Raw genomic sequence first — 11944 nt, 5'->3', positions numbered from 1 at the left:
TGGCTGGGAAACCGTGTCACACTGACAGTGCGACTGTGACTGACAATACAGCGCCAAGCTGGATCCTGTTTTACCAGCCATTGTGTGACGCTGCACTTCTCAACAACTGGGCAGCCTTGACTCAATGCAAATATACATGGATTCACTGACGCTTTGGGTGTCAGAGGGCACAGACAAAGGCGACCCTCTGACAGCCTTCTCCTCAGCAGCACCATCACACTGAGCAAGATAATCATGAGCACCATATACTCCTTGAAAAGAGCTGTTACAAAAGGGGGAAAACTAGAAGCGCCGATACTCACTATCTGTGAGTGCGGGCCCATTTAAAGCACTGGTTTTAACACCCCTGAAGGTGCGAGCTTTGTTTTTAATGCATTCTGGGCCGCCCATATCCACACTCCCCACACTGCATGCCATGGGCACCGTGAAGCAGATCGGGCAAACACAGCTGCTACATCTCACATTAACCCCTTTGGTGCTGATGACGGCCCCCGTGCGTCATGCACTACGGCGCTCGTGTGCTGATGACAGCTGGGGGCCGTCATGAACCCGCCTACTTCAAAAAATGCCGCACAGGCACAGAATCGCGGCCGCACCCAAGAGGTTAAGCAGGCACTCAGTGTAAACCCGCCTGCTGTGATCCCTTCTAGCCTAGAGCTGCTGCTGCGTCCTGATGGGTGTCAATAAACGAGGCGGCAGCTTTGTAAGAAGAAGAGACGTTTTTTTATAGATTCTTCATGCTATGTTATGTTATGTTCATTTTTTAATTTGTAAGGCGCAACAGCTACCCAAAAAGGCTTTCCCGGTGCCAGCTTGAGAGGAACAGAAAAGAAGGGACAATTATTGGTTTAACAGCCAAGTTTTTAAACATTTACGGAAATTCTCATAAACATTGTCCTGGCGTCGCTGTTGCTCTGAACAGGATGGAGGCGCCGGCCCGCTGCACGCCTCTAGGCGCACAGGTACATGAATTAAGAATCCTTTGGCCGGGGTGGGGGCGGCCTGAGCCTGGCTGGCAGCTGATTTCAAAGCTGGAATGGATAGCCGAGCACCGCCCGACACCAGCCTCCACAGCCCGCTGTCCTGGTAGGCTAAGACAGCTCTAAAAACAGCAAACAGGGAAGTGCTGTCAGAGCAATCTAGCACAAGCGAGCAGGGGCGGCCTTAGGCATGTGCAAGCTGTGCACCTGCACAGGGCCACCAAACCTCAGGGGCCACCACACCAATATATATCCTTAATATAATAATCCTCTGAGGATGGATACATATTTGCGTGGCAGCCCCTGGCAGGGATTTGGTGGCCTACGGCTCTGTTCCACTTCCAAACACCTCCCCCCCCCCCACTCTTCACTGGCCTCCGCGCTCCGCCCCGCCCCGACCCCCTCTTCCGGGGCCCCCTACCTACACTCCCTGCCCAGGGCCGCCATGAGCCTAGAGCCGCCCCTGAAGCGAGGCTTGAAATGATTCCAGGTAAGAGCCTTGCTCCAGTCATGTTTAGATGCATTTTACAGAGCTGGGCTCGCCTCATAACAAAGAAGTGTATACAAACAATGGATCACAGCTTTTGGGTTGGTAATGTCATGCTTTATGTGTACTTGTTTGTTCTGACAGCATCAGATCTTTTGATTTTTTTTTCCTCGGGTGATTTTTAATGTGTTTCCCATCAATTACGCAAACCAGGAGGTCTCCACCCTATATTGGAATCAATGTGTAAATATCTGTAGGGCTGTGTTTTAGTATACTTTCATGGTTTTTAAATGTGAAAAAACGAATAAAGTTTATTTTGATTGATTGATTGTGTAAATATCAGGCAGATGCTTCCTTCCGAAGTGCCTGGAAATGCAATGTCTGCCTTGAAAGGAAGTTGCACAGTGCAGAATTGGAAAGCTCGGCCACGCGCTGGGTAGATTTTGGAGAGGTTCATAGCAGGCGCCGTGTTGAAATTTGCATGACATTGTGAATGAAGTTAATATGGGAAGCAAGATGCGTCACTGATCGTCTATAAAGTGTGTGCAAAAAAAGTCTTATTGCCACAAGTCAGATGAGCGATACTAAAGGGGACGATGGACGGAGCACTGGAGCAAATCAAACACTCACCCCCAGCCACAGATCTGGGTTTAATCCATCACCGTTCTTTAGCCCACTCCGCAACCCCAGTTCAGACACGGCTATATGCATATCAGTCTGACCCTGTGAGGCATCACCGGCAGGCTGACTCTCCAGTGCTGGGAGCCCCCTCAGTCCTGAAGAGGAAGCAAAACAAGCATTTGCAATGCAACAGGTATCGCATTTAGGCGAGTTTGAGCTATTGGCATTGTAAATGGCAATGCCTTTTATTTATGTTTTGTTTTGATTTTTAACATAAATAAAAGGCATTGACGTGAATGCGAGACCTATTGCTTTGCAAATGCTTGTTATATTTCTGGCTGGCATTTACTCCAGGCAGAGTTAAGGCGAGTGGCAGTGAAGGTGGACGAAATAGCCCTTCCCTAACCCCCATCCCCAGGGGAGTGGCCCCTTGGGGCCCACCAGACCAGCCCCCTCTCCCTCATGTGCACTCCCACGGCGCCCCCATTGTTGGCAGCTTCTGTTTCTGCATCAGAAGGGGGTAGAGGTGGACATTGTTAACCTCTTGTTAACCACAGTGGTGTGAAGGGCACAGGCTCGGGTTCGCCCAGGGCGCTGTCCACGCAGGGGCTGGCCCTTGGGACGTCTGTCAGGTTTATACCTGTCTGGTGATTGTTTTATATCTTCCATATGTACCTTATCTGGGTATTATGGGGAAGCGAGCCCCGTGCACACGTCACGGGTGCATTTACAGCCCTCGGGCCCTGGAGGAACTTCCTGCTGATACCTGGAGCTGCCTAGGGAACCCCCAACCCCTCCAGAGCCCCCACCTCATGATTTGAACCTGCGGGAGGCAGAGGGGCAGAGGAGACCTCCCGGAGGGGCCATGGCTGGAGCGGCGGCGCGGCTGGTGAACCTGGCCTGGGTGCTGCACCTGCTGACAGGTGACATGGGGGGGGGGAGGAGGGCGCTCCATGTGCTGACAGGTGACACAGGGGGGGGGGGGAGGGTGCTCCATGTGCTGACAGGTATCACAGTGGTGAAGGGTGAGAGGCGATGTCTATCAGACATCTCTTTCCGCAGCTTTCCCTCACACTACAAACCCGCCCTCGTCTCTCTTTATTAGATTTGTGATGCAGCCGTTGTGCACTTTGTAAAGGGTAGTCTCTGCCACATGGCGTGAGTTTCTGAGTGAGTGTACAAGAGCAGAGTTTGCACTTTGCAAAGAGTAGCCTCAGACGGTGTGAGTTTTTCAGTGAGTCCAGAAGACGAAAGTTTGCACCTTTTAAGCCTCTGGTGGCGTCAGTTTTTGAGTAAGCTAGCAGAAAAGAGTTTGCCTTTTGTAAAGAGTAGCCTGAGATGGTGTGAGTTTATTAGTGAGTCTAGATGAGGAGAGTTTGCACTTTGTAAAGAGTAGCCTGAGATGGTGTGAGTTTATTAGTGAGTCTAGATGAGGAGAGTTTGCACTTTGTAAAGAGTAGCCTGAGATGGTGTGAGTTTCTTAGTGAGTCTAGATGAGGAGAGTTTGCACTTTGTAAAGAGTAGCCTGAGATGGTGTGAGTTTCTTAGTGAGTCTAGATGAGGAGAGTTTGCACTTTGTAAAGAGTAGCCTGAGATGGTGTGAGTTTCTTAGTGAGTCTAGATGAGGAGAGTTTGCACTTTGTAAAGAGTAGCCTGAGATGGTGTGAGTTTATTAGTAAGTCTAGATGAGGAGAGTTTGCACTTTGTAAAGAGTAGCCTGAGATGGTGTGAGTTTATTAGTAAGTCTAGATGAGGAGAGTTTGCACTTTGTAAAGAGTAGCCTGAGATGGTGTGAGTTTCTTAGTGAGTCTAGATGAGGAGAGTTTGCACTTTGTAAAGAGTAGCCTGAGATGGTGTGAGTTTATTAGTGAGTCTAGATGAGGAGAGTTTGCACTTTGTAAAGAGTAGCCTGAGATGGTGTGAGTTTATTAGTGAGTCTAGATGAGGAGAGTTTGCACTTTGTAAAGAGTAGCCTGAGATGGTGTGAGTTTATTAGTGAGTCTAGATGAGGAGAGTTTGCACTTTGTAAAGAGTAGCCTGAGATGGTGTGGGTTTATTAGTGAGTTTAGATGAGGAGAGTTTGCACTTTGTAAAGAGTAGCCTGAGATGGTGTGAGTTTATTAGTAAGTCTAGATGAGGAGAGTTTGCACTTTGTAAAGAGTAGCCTGAGATGGTGTGAGTTTATTAGTAAGTCTAGATGAGGAGAGTTTGCACTTTGTAAAGAGTAGCCTGAGATGGTGTGGGTTTCTTAGTGAGTCTAGATGAGGAGAGTTTGCACTTTGTAAAGAGTAGCCTGAGATGGTGTGAGTTTATTAGTAAGTCTAGATGAGGAGAGTTTGCACTTTGTAAAGAGTAGCCTGAGATGGTGTGGGTTTCTTAGTGAGTCTAGATGAGGAGAGTTTGCACTTTGTAAAGAGTAGCCTGAGATGGTGTGAGTTTATTAGTAAGTCTAGATGAGGAGAGTTTGCACTTTGTAAAGAGTAGCCTGAGATGGTGTGAGTTTATTAGTAAGTCTAGATGAGGGGAGTTTGCACTTTGTAAAGAGTAGCCTGAGATGGTGTGAGTTTATTAGTAAGTCTAGATGAGGAGAGTTTGCACTTTGTAAAGAGTAGCCTGAGATGGTGTCGGTTTCTTAGTGAGTCTAGATGAGGAGAGTTTGCACTTTGTAAAGAGTAGCCTGAGATGGTGTGAGTTTATTAGTGAGTCTAGATGAGGAGAGTTTGCACTTTGTAAAGAGTAGCCTGAGATGGTGTGAGTTTATTAGTAAGTCTAGATGAGGGGAGTTTGCACTTTGTAAAGAGTAGCCTGAGATGGTGTGAGTTTATTAGTAAGTCTAGATGAGGAGAGTTTGCACTTTGTAAAGAGTAGCCTGAGATGGTGTGAGTTTATTAGTAAGTCTAGATGAGGGGAGTTTGCACTTTGTAAAGAGTAGCCTGAGATGGTGTGAGTTTATTAGTAAGTCTAGATGAGGAGAGTTTGCACTTTGTAAAGAGTAGCCTGAGATGGTGTCGGTTTCTTAGTGAGTCTAGATGAGGAGAGTTTGCACTTTGTAAAGAGTAGCCTGAGATGGTGTGAGTTTATTAGTGAGTCTAGATGAGGAGAGTTTGCACTTTGTAAAGAGTAGCCTGAGATGGTGTGAGTTTATTAGTAAGTCTAGATGAGGGGAGTTTGCACTTTGTAAAGAGTAGCCTGAGATGGTGTGAGTTTATTAGTAAGTCTAGATGAGGAGAGTTTGCACTTTGTAAAGAGTAGCCTGAGATGGTGTGAGTTTATTAGTGAGTCTAGATGAGGAGAGTTTGCACTTTGTAAAGAGTAGCCTGAGATGGTGTGAGTTTATTAGTAAGTCTAGATGAGGAGAGTTTGCACTTTGTAAAGAGTAGCCTGAGATGGTGTGGGTTTCTTAGTGAGTCTAGATGAGGAGAGTTTGCACTTTGTAAAGAGTAGCCTGAGATGGTGTGAGTTTATTAGTGAGTCTAGATGAGGAGAGTTTGCACTTTGTAAAGAGTAGTCTGAGATGGTGTGAGTTTATTAGTGAGTCTAGATGAGGAGAGTTTGCACTTTGTAAAGAGTAGCCTGAGATGGTGTGGGTTTCTTAGTGAGTCTAGATGAGGAGAGTTTGCACTTTGTAAAGAGTAGCCTGAGATGGTGTGAGTTTATTAGTGAGTCTAGATGAGGAGAGTTTGCACTTTGTAAAGAGTAGCCTGAGATGGTGTGGGTTTCTTAGTGAGTCTAGATGAGGAGAGTTTGCACTTTGTAAAGAGTAGCCTGAGATGGTGTGAGTTTATTAGTGAGTCTAGATGAGGAGAGTTTGCACTTTGTAAAGAGTAGCCTGAGATGGTGTGGGTTTCTTAGTGAGTCTAGATGAGGAGAGTTTGCACTTTGTAAAGAGTAGCCTGAGATGGTGTGAGTTTATTAGTAAGTCTAGATGAGGAGAGTTTGCACTTTGTAAAGAGTAGCCTGAGATGGTGTGAGTTTATTAGTAAGTCTAGATGAGGAGAGTTTGCACTTTGTAAAGAGTAGCCTGAGATGGTGTGAGTTTATTAGTGAGTCTAGATGAGGAGAGTTTGCACTTTGTAAAGAGTAGCCTGAGATGGTGTGAGTTTATTAGTAAGTCTAGATGAGGAGAGTTTGCACTTTGTAAAGAGTAGCCTGAGATGGTGTGAGTTTATTAGTAAGTCTAGATGAGGAGAGTTTGCACTTTGTAAAGAGTAGCCTGAGATGGTGTGGGTTTCTTAGTGAGTCTAGATGAGGAGAGTTTGCACTTTGTAAAGAGTAGCCTGAGATGGTGTGAGTTTATTAGTAAGTCTAGATGAGGAGAGTTTGCACTTTGTAAAGAGTAGCCTGAGATGGTGTGGGTTTCTTAGTGAGTCTAGATGAGGAGAGTTTGCACTTTGTAAAGAGTAGCCTGAGATGGTGTGAGTTTATTGGTAAGTCTAGATGAGGAGAGTTTGCACTTTGTAAAGAGTAGCCTGAGATGGCGTGAGTTTATTAGTAAGTCTAGATGAGGGGAGTTTGCACTTTGTAAAGAGTAGCCTGAGATGGTGTGAGTTTATTAGTAAGTCTAGATGAGGAGAGTTTGCACTTTGTAAAGAGTAGCCTGAGATGGTGTCGGTTTCTTAGTGAGTCTAGATGAGGAGAGTTTGCACTTTGTAAAGAGTAGCCTGAGATGGTGTGAGTTTATTAGTGAGTCTAGATGAGGAGAGTTTGCACTTTGTAAAGAGTAGCCTGAGATGGTGTGAGTTTATTAGTAAGTCTAGATGAGGGGAGTTTGCACTTTGTAAAGAGTAGCCTGAGATGGTGTGAGTTTATTAGTAAGTCTAGATGAGGAGAGTTTGCACTTTGTAAAGAGTAGCCTGAGATGGTGTGAGTTTATTAGTGAGTCTAGATGCGGAGAGTTTGCACTTTGTAAAGAGTAGCCTGAGATGGTGTGGGTTTCTTAGTGAGTCTAGATGAGGAGAGTTTGCACTTTGTAAAGAGTAGCCTGAGATGGTGTGGGTTTCTTAGTGAATCTAGATGAGGAGAGTTTGCACTTTGTAAAGAGTAGCCTGAGATGGTGTGAGTTTATTAGTAAGTCTAGATGAGGGGAGTTTGCACTTTGTAAAGAGTAGCCTGAGATGGTGTGAGTTTATTAGTAAGTCTAGATGAGGAGAGTTTGCACTTTGTAAAGAGTAGCCTGAGATGGTGTCGGTTTCTTAGTGAGTCTAGATGAGGAGAGTTTGCACTTTGTAAAGAGTAGCCTGAGATGGTGTGAGTTTATTAGTGAGTCTAGATGAGGAGAGTTTGCACTTTGTAAAGAGTAGCCTGAGATGGTGTGAGTTTATTAGTAAGTCTAGATGAGGGGAGTTTGCACTTTGTAAAGAGTAGCCTGAGATGGTGTGAGTTTATTAGTAAGTCTAGATGAGGAGAGTTTGCACTTTGTAAAGAGTAGCCTGAGATGGTGTGAGTTTATTAGTGAGTCTAGATGAGGAGAGTTTGCACTTTGTAAAGAGTAGCCTGAGATGGTGTGAGTTTATTAGTAAGTCTAGATGAGGAGAGTTTGCACTTTGTAAAGAGTAGCCTGAGATGGTGTGGGTTTCTTAGTGAGTCTAGATGAGGAGAGTTTGCACTTTGTAAAGAGTAGCCTGAGATGGTGTGAGTTTATTAGTGAGTCTAGATGAGGAGAGTTTGCACTTTGTAAAGAGTAGTCTGAGATGGTGTGAGTTTATTAGTGAGTCTAGATGAGGAGAGTTTGCACTTTGTAAAGAGTAGCCTGAGATGGTGTGGGTTTCTTAGTGAGTCTAGATGAGGAGAGTTTGCACTTTGTAAAGAGTAGCCTGAGATGGTGTGAGTTTATTAGTGAGTCTAGATGAGGAGAGTTTGCACTTTGTAAAGAGTAGCCTGAGATGGTGTGAGTTTATTAGTGAGTCTAGATGAGGAGAGTTTGCACTTTGTAAAGAGTAGCCTGAGATGGTGTGAGTTTATTAGTGAGTCTAGATGAGGAGAGTTTGCACTTTGTAAAGAGTAGCCTGAGATGGTGTGGGTTTCTTAGTGAGTCTAGATGAGGAGAGTTTGCACTTTGTAAAGAGTAGCCTGAGATGGTGTGAGTTTATTAGTAAGTCTAGATGAGGAGAGTTTGCACTTTGTAAAGAGTAGCCTGAGATGGTGTGAGTTTATTAGTAAGTCTAGATGAGGAGAGTTTGCACTTTGTAAAGAGTAGCCTGAGATGGTGTGAGTTTATTAGTAAGTCTAGATGAGGAGAGTTTGCACTTTGTAAAGAGTAGCCTGAGATGGTGTGAGTTTATTAGTGAGTCTAGATGAGGAGAGTTTGCACTTTGTAAAGAGTAGCCTGAGATGGTGTGAGTTTATTAGTGAGTCTAGATGAGGAGAGTTTGCACTTTGTAAAGAGTAGCCTGAGATGGTGTGGGTTTCTTAGTGAGTCTAGATGAGGAGAGTTTGCACTTTGTAAAGAGTAGCCTGAGATGGTGTGAGTTTATTAGTAAGTCTAGATGAGGAGAGTTTGCACTTTGTAAAGAGTAGCCTGAGATGGTGTGAGTTTATTAGTAAGTCTAGATGAGGAGAGTTTGCACTTTGTAAAGAGTAGCCTGAGATGGTGTGAGTTTATTAGTAAGTCTAGATGAGGAGAGTTTGCACTTTGTAAAGAGTAGCCTGAGATGGTGTGAGTTTATTAGTGAGTCTAGATGAGGAGAGTTTGCACTTTGTAAAGAGTAGCCTGAGATGGTGTGAGTTTATTAGTAAGTCTAGATGAGGGGAGTTTGCACTTTGTAAAGAGTAGCCTGAGATGGTGTGGGTTTCTTAGTGAGTCTAGATGAGGAGAGTTTGCACTTTGTAAAGAGTAGCCTGAGATGGTGTGAGTTTATTAGTAAGTCTAGATGAGGGGAGTTTGCACTTTGTAAAGAGTAGCCTGAGATGGTGTGAGTTTATTAGTAAGTCTAGATGAGGAGAGTTTGCACTTTGTAAAGAGTAGCCTGAGATGGTGTGAGTTTATTAGTGAGTCTAGATGCGGAGAGTTTGCACTTTGTAAAGAGTAGCCTGAGATGGTGTGGGTTTCTTAGTGAGTCTAGATGAGGAGAGTTTGCACTTTGTAAAGAGTAGCCTGAGATGGTGTGGGTTTCTTAGTGAATCTAGATGAGGAGAGTTTGCACTTTGTAAAGAGTAGCCTGAGATGGTGTGAGTTTATTAGTAAGTCTAGATGAGGGGAGTTTGCACTTTGTAAAGAGTAGCCTGAGATGGTGTGAGTTTATTAGTAAGTCTAGATGAGGAGAGTTTGCACTTTGTAAAGAGTAGCCTGAGATGGTGTCGGTTTCTTAGTGAGTCTAGATGAGGAGAGTTTGCACTTTGTAAAGAGTAGCCTGAGATGGTGTGAGTTTATTAGTGAGTCTAGATGAGGAGAGTTTGCACTTTGTAAAGAGTAGCCTGAGATGGTGTGAGTTTATTAGTAAGTCTAGATGAGGGGAGTTTGCACTTTGTAAAGAGTAGCCTGAGATGGTGTGAGTTTATTAGTAAGTCTAGATGAGGAGAGTTTGCACTTTGTAAAGAGTAGCCTGAGATGGTGTGAGTTTATTAGTGAGTCTAGCTGAGGAGAGTTTGCACTTTGTAAAGAGTAGCCTGAGATGGTGTGAGTTTATTAGTAAGTCTAGATGAGGGGAGTTTGCACTTTGTAAAGAGTAGCCTGAGATGGTGTGAGTTTATTAGTAAGTCTAGATGAGGAGAGTTTGCACTTTGTAAAGAGTAGCCTGAGATGGTGTGAGTTTATTAGTGAGTCTAGATGCGGAGAGTTTGCACTTTGTAAAGAGTAGCCTGAGATGGTGTGGGTTTCTTAGTGAGTCTAGATGAGGAGAGTTTGCACTTTGTAAAGAGTAGCCTGAGATGGTGTGGGTTTCTTAGTGAATCTAGATGAGGAGAGTTTGCACTTTGTAAAGAGTAGCCTGAGATGGTGTGAGTTTATTAGTAAGTCTAGATGAGGGGAGTTTGCACTTTGTAAAGAGTAGCCTGAGATGGTGTGAGTTTATTAGTAAGTCTAGATGAGGAGAGTTTGCACTTTGTAAAGAGTAGCCTGAGATGGTGTCGGTTTCTTAGTGAGTCTAGATGAGGAGAGTTTGCACTTTGTAAAGAGTAGCCTGAGATGGTGTGAGTTTATTAGTGAGTCTAGATGAGGAGAGTTTGCACTTTGTAAAGAGTAGCCTGAGATGGTGTGAGTTTATTAGTAAGTCTAGATGAGGGGAGTTTGCACTTTGTAAAGAGTAGCCTGAGATGGTGTGAGTTTATTAGTAAGTCTAGATGAGGAGAGTTTGCACTTTGTAAAGAGTAGCCTGAGATGGTGTGAGTTTATTAGTGAGTCTAGATGAGGAGAGTTTGCACTTTGTAAAGAGTAGCCTGAGATGGTGTGAGTTTATTAGTAAGTCTAGATGAGGAGAGTTTGCACTTTGTAAAGAGTAGCCTGAGATGGTGTGGGTTTCTTAGTGAGTCTAGATGAGGAGAGTTTGCACTTTGTAAAGAGTAGCCTGAGATGGTGTGAGTTTATTAGTGAGTCTAGATGAGGAGAGTTTGCACTTTGTAAAGAGTAGTCTGAGATGGTGTGAGTTTATTAGTGAGTCTAGATGAGGAGAGTTTGCACTTTGTAAAGAGTAGCCTGAGATGGTGTGGGTTTCTTAGTGAGTCTAGATGAGGAGAGTTTGCACTTTGTAAAGAGTAGCCTGAGATGGTGTGAGTTTATTAGTGAGTCTAGATGAGGAGAGTTTGCACTTTGTAAAGAGTAGCCTGAGATGGTGTGAGTTTATTAGTGAGTCTAGATGAGGAGAGTTTGCACTTTGTAAAGAGTAGCCTGAGATGGTGTGAGTTTATTAGTGAGTCTAGATGAGGAGAGTTTGCACTTTGTAAAGAGTAGCCTGAGATGGTGTGGGTTTCTTAGTGAGTCTAGATGAGGAGAGTTTGCACTTTGTAAAGAGTAGCCTGAGATGGTGTGAGTTTATTAGTAAGTCTAGATGAGGAGAGTTTGCACTTTGTAAAGAGTAGCCTGAGATGGTGTGAGTTTATAAGTAAGTCTAGATGAGGAGAGTTTGCACTTTGTAAAGAGTATCCTGAGATGGTGTGAGTTTATTAGTAAGTCTAGATGAGGAGAGTTTGCACTTTGTAAAGAGTAGCCTGAGATGGTGTGAGTTTATTAGTGAGTCTAGATGAGGAGAGTTTGCACTTTGTAAAGAGTAGCCTGAGATGGTGTGAGTTTATTAGTGAGTCTAGATGAGGAGAGTTTGCACTTTGTAAAGAGTAGCCTGAGATGGTGTGGGTTTCTTAGTGAGTCTAGATGAGGAGAGTTTGCACTTTGTAAAGAGTAGCCTGAGATGGTGTGAGTTTATTAGTAAGTCTAGATGAGGAGAGTTTGCACTTTGTAAAGAGTAGCCTGAGATGGTGTGAGTTTATTAGTAAGTCTAGATGAGGAGAGTTTGCACTTTGTAAAGAGTAGCCTGAGATGGTGTGAGTTTATTAGTAAGTCTAGATGAGGAGAGTTTGCACTTTGTAAAGAGTAGCCTGAGATGGTGTGGGTTTCTTAGTGAGTCTAGATGAGGAGAGTTTGCACTTTGTAAAGAGTAGCCTGAGATGGTGTGAGTTTATTAGTAAGTCTAGATGAGGAGAGTTTGCACTTTGTAAAGAGTAGCCTGAGATGGTGTGAGTTTATTAGTAAGTCTAGATGAGGAGAGTTTGCACTTTGTAAAGAGTAGCCTGAGATGGTGTGGGTTTCTTAGTGAATCTAGATGAGGAGAGTTTGCACTTTGTAAAGAGTAGCCTGAGATGGTGTGAGTTTATTAGTGAGTCTAGATGACGAGAGTTTGCACTTTGTAAAGAGTAGCCTGAGATGGTG

General features: G+C 43.9%; 1 protein-coding gene across 2 annotated transcripts in view; it reads left to right on the top strand.

The window, feature by feature from the left end:
- The first annotated feature begins 2863 nt into the window (after window positions 1-2863).
- LOC144766590 (cell adhesion molecule CEACAM8-like) overlaps window positions 2864-11944 on the top strand; it is an 82066-nt gene continuing 72985 nt past the window's right edge. For both annotated transcript variants that reach the window (XM_078650384.1, XM_078650383.1), the window contains exon 1: window positions 2864-3011. In XM_078650384.1, coding sequence (XP_078506510.1) covers window positions 2954-3011 — 58 coding nt within the window. In that variant the 5' untranslated portion in view covers window positions 2864-2953. The remainder of the gene's footprint in view (window positions 3012-11944) is intronic.

This window comes from Lissotriton helveticus, chromosome 7, assembly GCF_964261635.1.
Source record: "Lissotriton helveticus chromosome 7, aLisHel1.1, whole genome shotgun sequence".
Taxonomy (NCBI): domain Eukaryota; kingdom Metazoa; phylum Chordata; class Amphibia; order Caudata; family Salamandridae; genus Lissotriton; species Lissotriton helveticus.
Note: the sequence above shows the minus strand (reverse complement) of the source record. Positions and strands in the feature narration are given on the sequence as shown.